This window comes from Myxine glutinosa, chromosome 2 (genome assembly GCF_964187855.1).
Source record: "Myxine glutinosa chromosome 2, kmMyxGlut1.1, whole genome shotgun sequence".
Taxonomy (NCBI): domain Eukaryota; kingdom Metazoa; phylum Chordata; class Myxini; order Myxiniformes; family Myxinidae; genus Myxine; species Myxine glutinosa.
The window spans coordinates 204,041,028-204,054,644 of NC_136262.1; the positions used below are offsets into that span (position 1 = coordinate 204,041,028).

The 13,617-nt window shown below is 49.0% G+C and overlaps 1 protein-coding gene across 3 annotated transcripts in view; it reads left to right on the forward strand.

Moving 5' to 3' along the window:
* Nucleotides 1-13,617, forward strand: part of GPAM (glycerol-3-phosphate acyltransferase, mitochondrial) — a 110,176-nt gene that overhangs the window by 72,974 nt on the left and 23,585 nt on the right. For all 3 annotated transcript variants that reach the window (XM_068104635.2, XM_068104636.2, XM_078772188.1), the window contains exons 14-15: nucleotides 12,265-12,335; nucleotides 12,541-12,835. In XM_068104635.2, coding sequence (XP_067960736.2) covers nucleotides 12,265-12,335; nucleotides 12,541-12,835 — 366 coding nt within the window. The remainder of the gene's footprint in view (nucleotides 1-12,264; nucleotides 12,336-12,540; nucleotides 12,836-13,617) is intronic.

Consider the following 13,617-nt stretch of genomic DNA (forward strand, 5'->3'; position numbering starts at 1 on the left):
AACGCCTTCCCTACCGTGAAGCATGGTGGTGGCAGCATCATGCTATGGGGATGCTTTTCAGCAGCAGGGACTACGAGACTTTTAAGGATAGAGGGAACAATGAATGGAGCCAAATACAAGCAAATCTTTGAGGATAACCTTCTTCAGAGTGCAAAAGACCTTGGACTGTGGTGAATAATAATAATAATAATAATAATAATAATTCATTTATTTTGTATAGCGCTTTTCCAGAAGCCCAAAGGCGCTTTGACAGAGTGGCAAACATAATGCATAACAATACATGAAAACAACAATTGCAAAAAGACAAGAATCAATAGGGAAATATTTAAAGCAAAAGGAGGGAGAAGGAGAAGAGATAGTCAGGGGTTAAATGCTGTGGGTTGAATGTTGAATGCAGTGTTGAACAGGTGGGTCTTTAGTGATGTTTTGAATGTGGTGAGTGAGGAGGAGTCTCTGATGGTGTGAGGTAGTGAGTTCCAGAGGGTGGGAGCAGCGATGGAGAAGGCCCTGTCCCCCCAGGATCTGAATTTGGTCCGGATGGAGGGGGTCAGGAGGTTGGTACCAGCAGAGCGGAGGTTGCGGGTGGGAGTGTGTCTGGAGAGGAGGTCAGCCAGGTAGGATGGGGCCAGGTTATGGAGGGCTTTGTATGTCAAGAGGAGGATTTTGTACTGGATTCTCTGGGGGATGGGGAGCCAGTGAAGCTTGTAAAGGACGGGGGTGATGTGGTCACGGGTCCGGGAATGGGTGAGTAGACGGGCAGCGGAGTTCTGAATGTATTGGAGTTTATTGGTGATTTTTGAGGGTGAACCATAGAGGAGGCTATTGCAGTAGTCCAGACGGGAGGTGATGAAGGCGTGGATGAGGGTTTCTGCAGCTGTGGAGGAGAGGGATGAGCGGAGACGGGCAATGTTTTTCAGGTGAAAGAAGGCTGACTTTGTGATCTGTTTAGTGTATTTGTCGAAGGAAAGGGTTTGGTCAAAGATGACGCCAAGATTCCGGATGTGAGGGGAGGTGGATACTGGGATACCGTCGATGTTGAGGGCAAAGTTATGGGTGGATTTTGTGAGCGTTTTTGGGCCAATGATGATTATTTCAGATTTATCACAGTTAAGCTTGAGGAAGTTGATTTGAAGCCAGGATTTTATTTCAGTGATGCAGTTTGTCAGGATAGAGTGGGTGTCGGTGGAGACGGACTTGGTGGAGATGAAAAGCTGGATGTCATCGGCGAAGCAGTGGAATTGGAGACCATGACGGCGGATTAAGTGACCGAGCGGGGACAGGTAAAGGATGAAGAGGAGGGGGCCAAGAACTGAACCTTGGGGGACACCTTGGGGGAGGGGAGCAGTGGGGGATTTGCAGTTATTGATGGAGATGAACTGGCATCTGTCAGAGAGGTATGATTTAATCCAAGAGAGGGCAGTGCCGGTAACGTTAAAGGTGGATTCAAGTCGGGTGAGGAGGATAGTGTGATCGATGGTGTCAAAGGCAGCGCTGAGGTCGAGGAGGACGAGAATGTTGAGGTTGCCAGCGTCAGAGGAGAGGAGAAGGTCATTGGTGATTTTGAGGAGAGCAGTTTCAGTACTGTGGTTGGACCGGAATCCGGATTGGAATGTTTCATACAGGTTATTGGCAGAGAGATGATGTTTGAGTTGAGTGGCTACAGCGCGTTCCAAAACTTTTGACAGAAAGGGTAGGTTGGAGATGGGTCTGAAGTTGTTTAGGGTGTCAGGGTTTAGACCAGGTTTTTTTAGAATGGGGGTAACAGCAGCAATTTTGAGGGAAGGTGGGACGATGCCTGTAGACAGGGAGGAGTTTATTGTTGCAATGATAAGTGGAGAGAGAGCAGGGAGGGAGGCTTTGACAAAGCTGGAGGGGATGGGGTCAAGAGTACAGGTGGCAGTTTTCATTCCTATGAGGAGTTCAGAGAGGTCAGTAGGGGAGATTGGGGAGAACCGAGACAGGGGATGGCAGGACAAGGGGGGGCAGGTGGTTGGAGGGGGAGCGGGTGCGGCGGTGGTCAAGCTGTTGTAGATGTTGTCAATTTTGCGTTGGAAGAAAGAGAGGAAGGAGATGCAGTTGTCTACTGTGAATGACTGGGTGGTGGTGTTCAGGGGGCGGAGGAGTTTGTTTATTGTCGAGAAGAGTGCTTTTGGGTTTCCGGAGCCAGAGTGGATAATTTGAGAGTAGTAGGCAGAGCGGGCGCGGGAGAGGGCATCTTTGTAGTGTTGTAGGTGGTCCTTGTAGGCTTGGGAGTGAACTGTGAGACCCGTTTTATTGCGGAGTCTTTCAAGTTGGCGAGCACGAGTTTTCATCAGGTGGAGTTCAGGGGTAAACCAGGGAGCAGGATGGGTGAAAGAAACTGTTTTGGTTTTTACAGGCGCAAGCTGGTCAAGGCAGGAGGAGAGAGTGTGGTTGTAGTAGTCAGTGAGGTCGGAAGGGGTGTGGAGGTCAATGAAGGGAGAAGTGGACATTTTTTCAGAGAGGGTGGATGAGAATGAGGTAGGTGAAAGAGCGTTTAGCTTACGGAAGTTGATTGTGCGATAATGCCTTGGTGTTGGGGCGGGGATGTTGATGGTCAGAGTGATGGCTAAGTGGTCAGAGAGGGTGAGGTCGGAGCCATAGAGATGGTGCAAATTTAATCCAGTGGAGCAGACAAGGTCCAAAATGTGACCACGGATATGGGTAGGAAAGTCGACATGTTGAGTGAGGTTAAAGCAGGTGAGTAAATCAGTGAAGTCAGTGGTTATTGTGGAGTCAGTGGAGTCCATGTGGATATTGAAATCACCAAGGAGGAGGATTGAGGGGGAGAGGGAACGGTTGTTACAGACGCGGTTGTGGATGTTAGTTTACCGAGCGGTTTGGTATGACCACGTCTGCACAGTTTACCCGATTATGCTCGAACGTTGACTAGTCGCGCTACGCTAGATCAATGAAGGAAAAGACACACGGCTGGATTAAAATGACACGACACCAAGGGTTCAGTTCTCAAGACCTCCGGAGGAGGTTATATTAGTGCGGAAGGTTCAGATTACAGGGATGAGAGGTACAGCATAGTAAGATAGGCACTTAGACACACTTATCTTATTCCCGACAGACCACAGATAAACAGGACAAAAACTGACTCACACGGGGATTGATGGCAAGGAAAGCGGGTATTCGATGGCCAGCACAAGGTGCACCTTGTGCTCAGGGACAGGATAGTGCGGCCCAAAAGATGCAGGAGGTCTCTCAGCGCTCGGAGGTGGCTCTCTTGTCTTCTCAAGCTCGGGGCGCATCTCACGTCACGTCCGGTACGTGGCCGCGTATATCCGGCGGGGAGTGACACGCCCTCGGCTCGTTAGCTCCGCCCCAGCTGGAATCGGCACGTTGCTTCTCATTGGGTGCGTGCGGGGGGGGGGGGGTTACCGGCTCCGCCCTTGACGAGGGGCTGACAAGGAGCCCCTTCGTGGTAACCCCGCCGGAGCGCATCGTCAATGGCGGCTAACCGAGCCGGTGTGAGGACGCACACTCCCCCGCGCAGCGCCGTTGTTGTAGTTGTTGTTTGTAGTTGTAGTTGTTGTTGTTGTTGTTGTTTGGGGAAGAAGATGGGAGGAGGTATGGGAAGGTCCTAAACTCACTACTGGTGCCATATAATCACATTCTGGTGCAACGAAGAGTCAGAATTAATGGAAACGAGTCCTTAACTGACATAGACTAAGAATAACTAGCAAGATGTCCGAAAGTTGTCTACGTGAGATGCGGTGGACCTGGGCACGACATTTAATGGGGGAAAAAGGGGAAGGTCGGTTCTACAGAGTGTTGTTTACAGACAATGGGACTAGGGAATGGGGGATTGGGGATAGTTGGGGAGTATTGGGGAAATAGGGGAATATTTACAAGCGGATATGGAGGCCAAATTCCATATTCGCAACATTGCACCCTTCTCTACCCTCGGGGCGTCCCGACCCGATAAATTTTTACCTATTTTAGTGTGGCACTCAGATGTAGTTCCCTCTACTATTAACTCTACCCTGAGTGCGACAGTTTTACAGATATTCACAAATGAGTAAATATGTCCCCCTGCGACGTTGCACCCTTCTCCTCTCAGAAACACACCCACAGGATAACCGAATCCGGAAAGAATTCGCAAACTAAACATACAGCCGGTAGGGAGCATTATTTACAAGACTACGCTGATATTTACACTACGATCCAGGACCTGTTTTTGGAGGGACACATGCAGATGTTATGCATAGAGAGAGCACGCATGCCAGCATCGATACACCAACCCACGAGTGCTCTGTGGCCTACGGCCTTTAATAACGTGCAGAGTACCCTTTCCCAGCACGAAAAGCACCACCCCATAACACAGTCAGCACCATCCGGTGCACCAATAAAGTGTTTATGAATCACCGGTGGTGTCACAGCCGGCCGATGTTCTGCCGCTGGTCTTGCCTTCGTGTGGTGCACTTGGCCTTCTTACTTCTTTCAAAAATAAAGAAAGGCGCCAACCGCGTCCATTTCTTTATTGTGGCCTTCAGGGGGCCAACTAAGAGTGGTTCACCTGTTTGGCATAGGTGCCACGTTGACCCATAGGTCCATCCATGGGTGGTGCTTGGCCGCAAAAGAACTGCGGTCCATTGTGGGTGGCCACAAACATTGCGGTCCATATGGTGTATCGATCCAAGCAGCAAGCAGCGAAAGTGCAGGCCCACAACTGCGAAGCCAGCACCTCTCTCTCCTCTCTCTCTACCCCAAAGCCAGATCCTCGGAGGTGGGAGACAAAAGAAGAAGACAAGTGAGTAAGGTGGTAAGGGCGCAAAAGTGCACGCAATGTAAGGTAATGCACACTGGGGGCACATGGGAACCAGGTGAGACAGGTACGTTCCTACCGTACGCCCCCCCCCCCCCACCAGGTAACCTACATGGCCCCTCCCTTACCCCTTACTGTATCCACAAAACACAACACTACCCATAAACATCTACTTTACAAATCAACAACCATCCCTACTGTCTTCCCCGTTCCTCCCATATACCAAATTCGTCTTCTCTCCCTCCTAACCAATCAAATTTGCCATTGTCAACTTTCATCAAAATTTGCCATCTCCAACTCAACATCATAATTTGCTATCACCAATTCATCATCAGTCCCTCCTAGGGAGGGAGAGATGGAATCACCCCAATGTCTCATCCACGTCGTGATGCGTCTCACCAATCCACACGGCAATTCTCATTTCCTGCACACAGAACAAAGAAAACACAGGTGTGGAGTCATCATCATCACCACAGGTAAGTGGCTGCGTATGGTGCGACAGGTTCATCAATCCTAACTATTTCCTAAATGACTTTAACAACTTTACATTACCCGGGGTCTTTCTCCGGCCAAACCATTGGCCCTCTTACACTATGGGTTCTAAAAACCAATTCCCATTGGCCAAACTGTGGTGCTTTTCAATTTGGGGTCTCACTCCCCCGATTCATCTCCCGGTGCCCTCGCACAATTTCTGGGCTGTGGCGTGTACCTCTCCCAGCGGGTCTACCCACCTGCACACCTCCACCACTGCAGTTGCCTCCGAGCTTACCTGCTCCTTACCCTAACCTAACTACCTGGGGAAGGCCCTCTGGCACTCTCCCCACTCGGTGCCCTCTCTGGCACTGGGCTGCCCGATCCACACCCGGGATCCTCAGGCACCCACTCACAACTACCGGCTCCCAGAGCCCACCTGCGGCCTCACCTGGCCGACATCCTCACAGTGGTGGAGTGCCCAACCAACTACACACACTAACAGGCTACACGCCCAGCCATTTCCACGACACTAATGCACCCATCCACAACACCATTCTGCAACCGCACCACAAATGCCAATATCCAACCACAATTTACCTATACCCTCTACCTAACACTTACACTACCCGCCCCGGGTACTCGTGAAAGGGGTCCACTCTTCCCCCATCCACACCTTCGCACCATGCACACCACTCCGTACCACTTACTCCAACTCTCTCCACACCACTCATTCGCTGCTCCATGTATTCCACACACCTGTGCTCTCACACCTGGTGCCACCTGCACCCTTCTCTCCCCAAGCGCATTCGCGCTGATCCACACACTCACTACTCATCCATTGCTCCACACACCCGTCCAGTTGCACACCTGTGCAATCACACCTGTTCCATCCTCACACACACGGCATCATCTCAGCTAACTACTCCCTTCTGAAACTTGCGCTTCCCAGTCGTCCCTTTAAACTATTGCGCTCCCACGTCATTATCATCCACACTAATCTACCTGCGTCCCCCCTACAGGTATCAGTCACTAACTAACCTTAACGTCACCTAATGTCATCTTCGCTAGATCCCTACAATATAACCTAACCCACCCGGGCTAGTTTTCACTGCCATACACCCCATAAGCTATAGCTCCTTTGCCCCCCATGGGAAGGGTGGCAGGGATGCCCCCCTTACCCACCGGGCCCATCGCTCACTACCAATTTTGCACATCAAATTTCAACAAATCAAAAATTTGGCCAATCCTACTCATCATCTGCCAATCACTACTGCCAATCCTTCGCCAATCATCAAATTTTGTTTTTCTCTAATTTTGGGTCCAAAACACTAACCTCATCACCCAGTCTACTCACTAATGCCTCTCGGTGCGCCAATTCCCGTCCAAAGCCCGGCTTCGTAAAGCCAAGCCATGAATGCGGGTTGTTCTGTGCCAGCGGCTGGATGCGTCCCGCATTCGGTGCAGGGAAGGAGGTTTACCCGGGCCGAGATCCCACGCACCATCTCGGCACGGAGCCATCCCATGGCTCGATCTCGACCTGCCGGAATGCCTCAACAAAAAGTGGTCGCCATGACGACCCTTTCTATCGGGCTGCCCGCTCCGCCTAGTGGAGCACGGACGCGGCCGTTCAAAGCGAGGCCCAGCACGCACCGAGGGCCCGCTTCGGCTAAAAGTCGACCTAACCTCTAACCTGGTTACCGTCGATGCTTCACCTGGATTCTTACACCCCACAGCCCGTTCCTTGCTCACACCTCCAGCCGTTTCCATGCTCCTCGTACCTTTCCTTACACACCTCGGTACACTCATTCCACTCACAGCCTTGGTCACACACCTGACCACCGAACACCTTGGCACACATTCGTCACTCGCACACCTCACCAAAACACCTCTTCGCACCCCCTCCTCGGTCACCTCCTCTGTGACAATCACAGGTGTGCTCTCATTCGCACACCCAACCACGTGCCTCACCACCAACTCCAGCGTGCATTCCCACTCACGCTCTACCATTCCAGGTGTGCTTCCTTTCTCACCTGTCACCACCAACTCACGCTCCGTGTCACTCTCACTACTCTCACCTCCATTCTTGACAGCGCACTCACCCTTACTCTTGACAGCGCACTCTTTCCTCATGCACCTGTCCGTCACACACCTTTCTCGCGCACACTCTCCCGTCACACCCTCTGTAACACTTACCACACCGCGCTTCCATGTGCCCCCTCGCACACGCGCTACGACCGACTCACTCTCGCCAGCATCCTCACTCCTTGGCACGCACGTTTTCCTCACACACCCCAGAGTCGGACTTTCTCGCACACCTCCTTTTTCGCACACCAGACCTGTCGCACACTTCACCAACGGCCTCTCACGAACACCCGGGTCCATCTCGACCCCCAAGCTTCTTAAATCCCCTGGTGCATCATACGCACGACCATATTGGTCACCTCTTACACCGGGTCCTCTTCCTCTTCGCTTCTCCTCCATCACCTGCGAATCCCTCATCCGGTTAATGAGCACATCATCACGATCCAAACACAGACTTTGGACCAATTCTTTTATCTCCTCTTTTATCTCTTTCTTATCCCCTCTCCGTCGCTTCTTAATTTCGCTCACCCCTTCTTCCACTTCTTCTAATTTCTGCTTCACCTCTTTTATTCCCCGGTACGTCTCCTCTAGCTCGTCCTCCAAGGCTACCTTGACCGTTTCCATGTGCGTCCTCACTTGCCGGTCCTTCGTCTCCATTACCTCTATCACCTCGTCCAGCCTCGTTGTCAGTCCCTCACGTACCATCTGAGATTCCCTCTTCGTCGCTACCAAGTCATCTTTTAGTTCTCTCGGTGTCGCTTTTAAACCTCCTAATACCGCAGTGTTCCTTTGAACCTGCTCCACTAACTCCGTCTGTCCCACCGTCAGCTGCTCCACCTCCTGCGTCAGGTCCTCTATGCCCCCTTGTAACTTTACAGTCCCCTTTCTCACCTCCTTCTCCATGTGCTCCTTACAGTGCCTCACCTCCTCGCGCACTCCTCCGACCTCCTCACTCACTCCTCTTCTGATCTCCTCTCCCATCACTTGCATCTCCTGCCCAGATGCCACCCTCATCTGCTCCATTTCCTCCTTGTGAGCATCCAGTTTAGTTTCTACCCCCATTCTGACCCCCTCTATCTGCTGACCCATTTGTTTAACTTCCCTTTCCGCTTGGTCCCTTATGTCCCTCAATTTGCCTTCCATGGTGTTTTCTAACCCCTCTAACCCTTTTTTGCATCCCTTCCATTTGATTCTCTTGAGCGGCCATTCTGTTTTCTACCCCCGTTAACCCCTCCTGTATTTCCCCTAATCTATTGTCCAATTGTCCAATATTGTCCAATAAAATTATTGTCTAACCCCTCACTGGTACCCCTCGCTTCGTCCCTCATTACCCCCATTTGGTTTCCCATTACCCCCAATTGCTCACTCCGAGCCCTCGCTTCGTCCCTCATTACCCCCATTTGGCCCTCCAATCGCTCACTATTAGCCCTCATTTGCTCACTATTCTGGGCCATAAGGGCCTTCATTTGTAGAAAAAAAGGTTCAAATCCACCAGGGGCGCTGCCACGGTCGCGGGCGTGGACGCCGTGGCCATCTGCGAGGCGCCATTTTGCGCGCCCGCTACGCTACTTCGTGCGTGACGGCGCTATTTTGCGAACCTGCTACCCTCACTGCTTCGCTCTCCTCGCGTCCCTCAATTTGGTCCTGGACCGACCCTGGTCTTGGGTGAAGACTTACATTTCAACAGGAGAATGACCCCAAGCATACAGCCAAAGCAATGCTAGAATGGCATGAGAACAAAAACGTGAAAATCCTCCTTGAGGGGTCCAGCCAAAGCCCAGACTTGAATCTCATTGAGAATCTGTGGAAAGACCTGAAGATTGCTGATCACCGACGCTGCCCATCCAACTTGATAGAGCTTGAGCAAATCTGCAAAGAAGAATGGGAAAAACTCCCCAAATCCAGATGTGCGAAGCTGATAGACATACCCAAGAAGACTCCAAGCTGAAATCGCTGCCGGAAGGTGCGTCTACAAAGTATTGGCTCAGGGAGTTGAGGGAGTACTTATGTAAATTAGATATTTCTGTATTTTTTTTATATTAATTTTTTTGGTAAAGATTTCTTTAATTTTTTTTTACTTTGACAACATGGGGTATTATGTGTAGATCAGTGACAAAAAATCTCATTTTCATCCATTTTAAATTCAGGCTCTAACACATCAAAATGTGAAAAAGTCAAGGGGTGTGAATACTTTCTGAAGGCACTGTAGGTATGCATACTCACCTCTGAGCTGTCTAACCTGGCTTTTAATCCAAACCCGGCTGTACACTGCTACCCTTATATTTCGGAAGTAGAGCGAGGCATCAATGTGTGCCATCCATTACATGGACATTGAAACTGGGTGTTTAGTCCGCTAGCATTGTTTGATAGACTTTAAAGATCCCATGGTGTCCTTCGCAAAGTGTAGGCAAGCTATCGCTGGCTCCCTGACCAAATTACAAATTCCAAGTAATGGCAAACCATCCAGCATAACCAGTGCCAAGAAACTGCTTTGGTAGCATCAATGCTCTGTAATGAGTACGGTACAGCTCATCAATGTGTGGCAAACTCCATTGTGTAACACCCTTTTGGCAGTGTGTCAGCGCACAATTTAGGGGAAATTCAATTCAAGACCCAAGTTTTAGTTTGGGTTAGCATGCAGGTTAGGTCAGGTTAGGAACAACTCAAAGGCCTGTCTGCTGCCAACTAAGATACAATTCTGTTCCTGTAATAATGATAACATCGAGTGATATAACAATATGAATGTGTGGCATATAGTTAACCTGACCGAGACTCGATTTGGATCCTGCTGGACCCAGGTAATCACTGTTTAAATAAAATATAACAAAAAGCAATGTAACCTTTTTGGAAATCTTTATTTTACGTGTCCGCAGCCAAATGTGCCAGTCATTACCTTTTTCGGGTTATCCGTGTATACTTAGCAGATTTTCGTTACCACGATCAATTCAAAACTGCTGCAGGGATGTTGACCAAACTTGGTACAAGTATGTACTATGATGCAAAGATGGACCGATTCAATATTGGTTCATCAGGTCAAAGGTCATGTGCTCTTTGAATATCATTTTTCAGATCATAACTCGAGTTAGAAGCATCTGCTTAAGTCTCTCTTCTACTTATCTCTTTTCTCTCTCGCACTCTATTACGTGACTGACATCAAACGTAACATTGGGTTAACATAAAATGCAGGTGGAGGCATATCCATCAATGTATTCATGTCAAATTATATTTCCTAGTTTCTGGAATGAACTCCTTAATTTTCTAAATGCATTGCCTCGTGGAAAGGAAGTCACACAAGTATTAAGAGCTGACAATGAGAAGCAAAAGTGTTGCTGAGCTTTCTGGCATAAACACAGCAGCGTATGCAGCTTTTGAAGTATTCTCGGTGGGTGCGCCCATGAAACTGGCGTTACGACTCACCCGGTACAGCCGATGTATTTTATTTCTGAGGGGCACGAAGCATGCTTGGACTGATTGAGTTGTCGTGGTTGAATGAGGTTAATCCAATCAATGTGCAGTGTCAGATTTACGTTTGGCACCATTGCACGGTGAAGTCGACTGAAAAGTACTTTCGTGTTGCACTCTTTCCAAATTGCAAATTCTATCGAACTAGGGCATTGCCCGTACTATATCTATATCTAAAATTATATCCCCCCCCTCTATTTACATGAAATGGTTTGGTCCAAAGCGAACGGCTTCCGGAGTTTGGTAAAGAAATCGCCATCGCGTGCACAAACGCGCAGGAAAGCGAATGAATCGCAAATTCGTTTTTATTAGTTTTAAAACATAGTTTAACGCCAACATAGCGCCAACATAGTTTGCAAACGTGAAATAAATGAATACGCTCTCAAATGTGCCGTCCGAGGCAGCGTGTGTTCGGCACGTTCGGCACACGCGATAACTCGCTGCTCGCTGATTGGTTGAATCGTTTTTTGGACATAGCTCGGTAAGTACTTGTCCGATTAATATGAAACCTTGAAAAGGCACATCCTCGGGTCCCCAGCAATATACCTGGCAAGTTAAAAGTATATCGGACCCGTGGTTGTCGAGAAACAGCGGTCACAGACAAACAAACGTACAAACGTACAAACGTACAAACGTACAAACAGAGATTACTGGAATTATAGATAGATGTTCACCTTGTTCACAATGTTCACATTTTGCTACCTCGGAGACATGCTGAATGGAGAAGGTGGATCAGACTCGGCAACGGTTGCTCGAGTGAGATGTGCATGGAAGAAGTTTCGGGAACTGAGTGGCGTGCTGATGAGGAGGAGAGTGTCGCTGAAGCTGAAGGGAAAGGTGTATGCTGCATGTGTGAGAAGTGTTATGATTTATGGGAGCGAGACATGGGTAATGAACGTAGAGCAGCAACGAAGGCTGGAAAGGGTGGAAATGCGAATGGTTCGATGGATGTGCGGAGTATCGTTGAGAGAGAGGAAGACAAATGATGAATTGCGAAAGATGATGGGAATATTGCCTGTGATTGATGCTGTGAAGAGGAACAGGTTGAGATGGTTTGGTCATGTATTGAGGAAGGATGAAAGTGACTGGTTGAGAAGAGTGATGGAAGTTAATGTAGAAGGAAGTAGAGGACGGGGAAGACCGAGAAAGACTTGGCTAAAGATGGTGGAAGAAGAAATGCGGGCAAGGGGGTTAACAAGGAGAGATGCAGAAAATAGGGCAAAATGGAGAAGATTGTCATGGGGACCGCAAGGCTAACCCCCGCTCTAGCAGGGAACATGGCCTTAAAATGCATGTTGTTGTTGTTGTTGTTGTTGTTGTTCACCTTGACCAAAATTGAAGATAAGTATTGGAAAACAACTTTTTGTTGGGCTTTGAAACAGTTGTGTGTTTCGCAGTTTGATATTGTTTTGTTTAAAAAAAAAAAAAATTCTTTTACTTTTTCTCTTCCACAGCTGCCGTCCAGTCTTCGGCGATAATGTCTACAAATGCTGTCGCTTGCCTTCTTCTGTACAAACACAGAAAGGTACACGGTTTAATCTGGTTATGTGTTGATATCACAATGTGGGTGGGGGTGGGGTAAATTTTGTGCAACAAAGCTTGGTTGGTGTTTTTGTATTCTTTCCCCCCCCCCCCCACTAGTTACCACCGGAGTGCGTGCCCGGTCTGACATGGGGTCCATTTGGACCGATGCTTGCAGAGTCATCGAGGGAATGTAATTTTTCTTGCAGGGTGTTTTATTACCAGTGTTGCTTGACGACTTCCAATGGCTCAAGGAGCAGGTGTTGGTGCGAGGCTTTGATGTGGGGTTCTCGGGACGACCTGAAGATGTAGTAATGCATGCGATGCATCTCCTGGGGGAGGCCTTGACCGTGAACTCAGGCTTACCAATGGCGACCTCTCCCAGCATACATGCCCCGCCTCGAGTGGCTACGATCATTCCGAGCACGACGGTTCCTCTCGTTTTCGACCTCAGCTATTACAGCAACAGTTTGCTGCCCGTGTTTGCCTGTGAGGCTGTTGTCGGTAGGCCTACACACATTTTTTGTACTGTTTGTGCATATTAATTTGTATTGGATTAATTCCATAACCTTGCCAGCATGTCTGGGACTGCAAAGTCAGCTTCCTTGCCAAGGAAATAAATACATTGTGTAGAACATTGCCTTTCCAGCAGTGGTAGTCGGAGAGAAAATATGGAATTAGGCTTGAGTGCTGGTGACTATCACCACCTTTCTGTGATAAACGCCTTTTGATCTTTAACATCAACCGTGGGATCTTTAACCTCAAAAAGGTAACGACTTTGCTCAATCCCCACTATGGAGTCCATCCATGGGACACTACATCATCTCTTGCACTATCATTCTAATGGGACATTACGCCAGACGTCTTGTCTGCACTCGATGTCCAATGGAGTCTTCAAAATGCTGTTATTTTGAGCTAGTGTCATGGCAGTCTAAACCGTACTGTCACAAAATTTGTTGGAATTTTTTTTTTCTCCCTTTGTAAGGCAATTTTCCCTGCTAGAGCGGGGGTTAGCCTTGCGGGGCCCCATGACAATCATCGTGGGTCCCTTTTTGAGGCATTGTTTTTATGGCCGGATGTCCTTTCTGGCACCAACCCTTTAGTCACCTCTTTCGACACGCAGGGCTACGGTGTACTTATTCTAAACCGGGGCACACACTGGCACATTCATCCCAGCAAGCTGGTACTCGATTTGCCGACCTCAGAAGGATGTCAGGCTGAGTCAACCCCCCTGACGTTAATTCAACGATCGACCGGGATTCAAACTCAGGATCCTAGGATCCCAA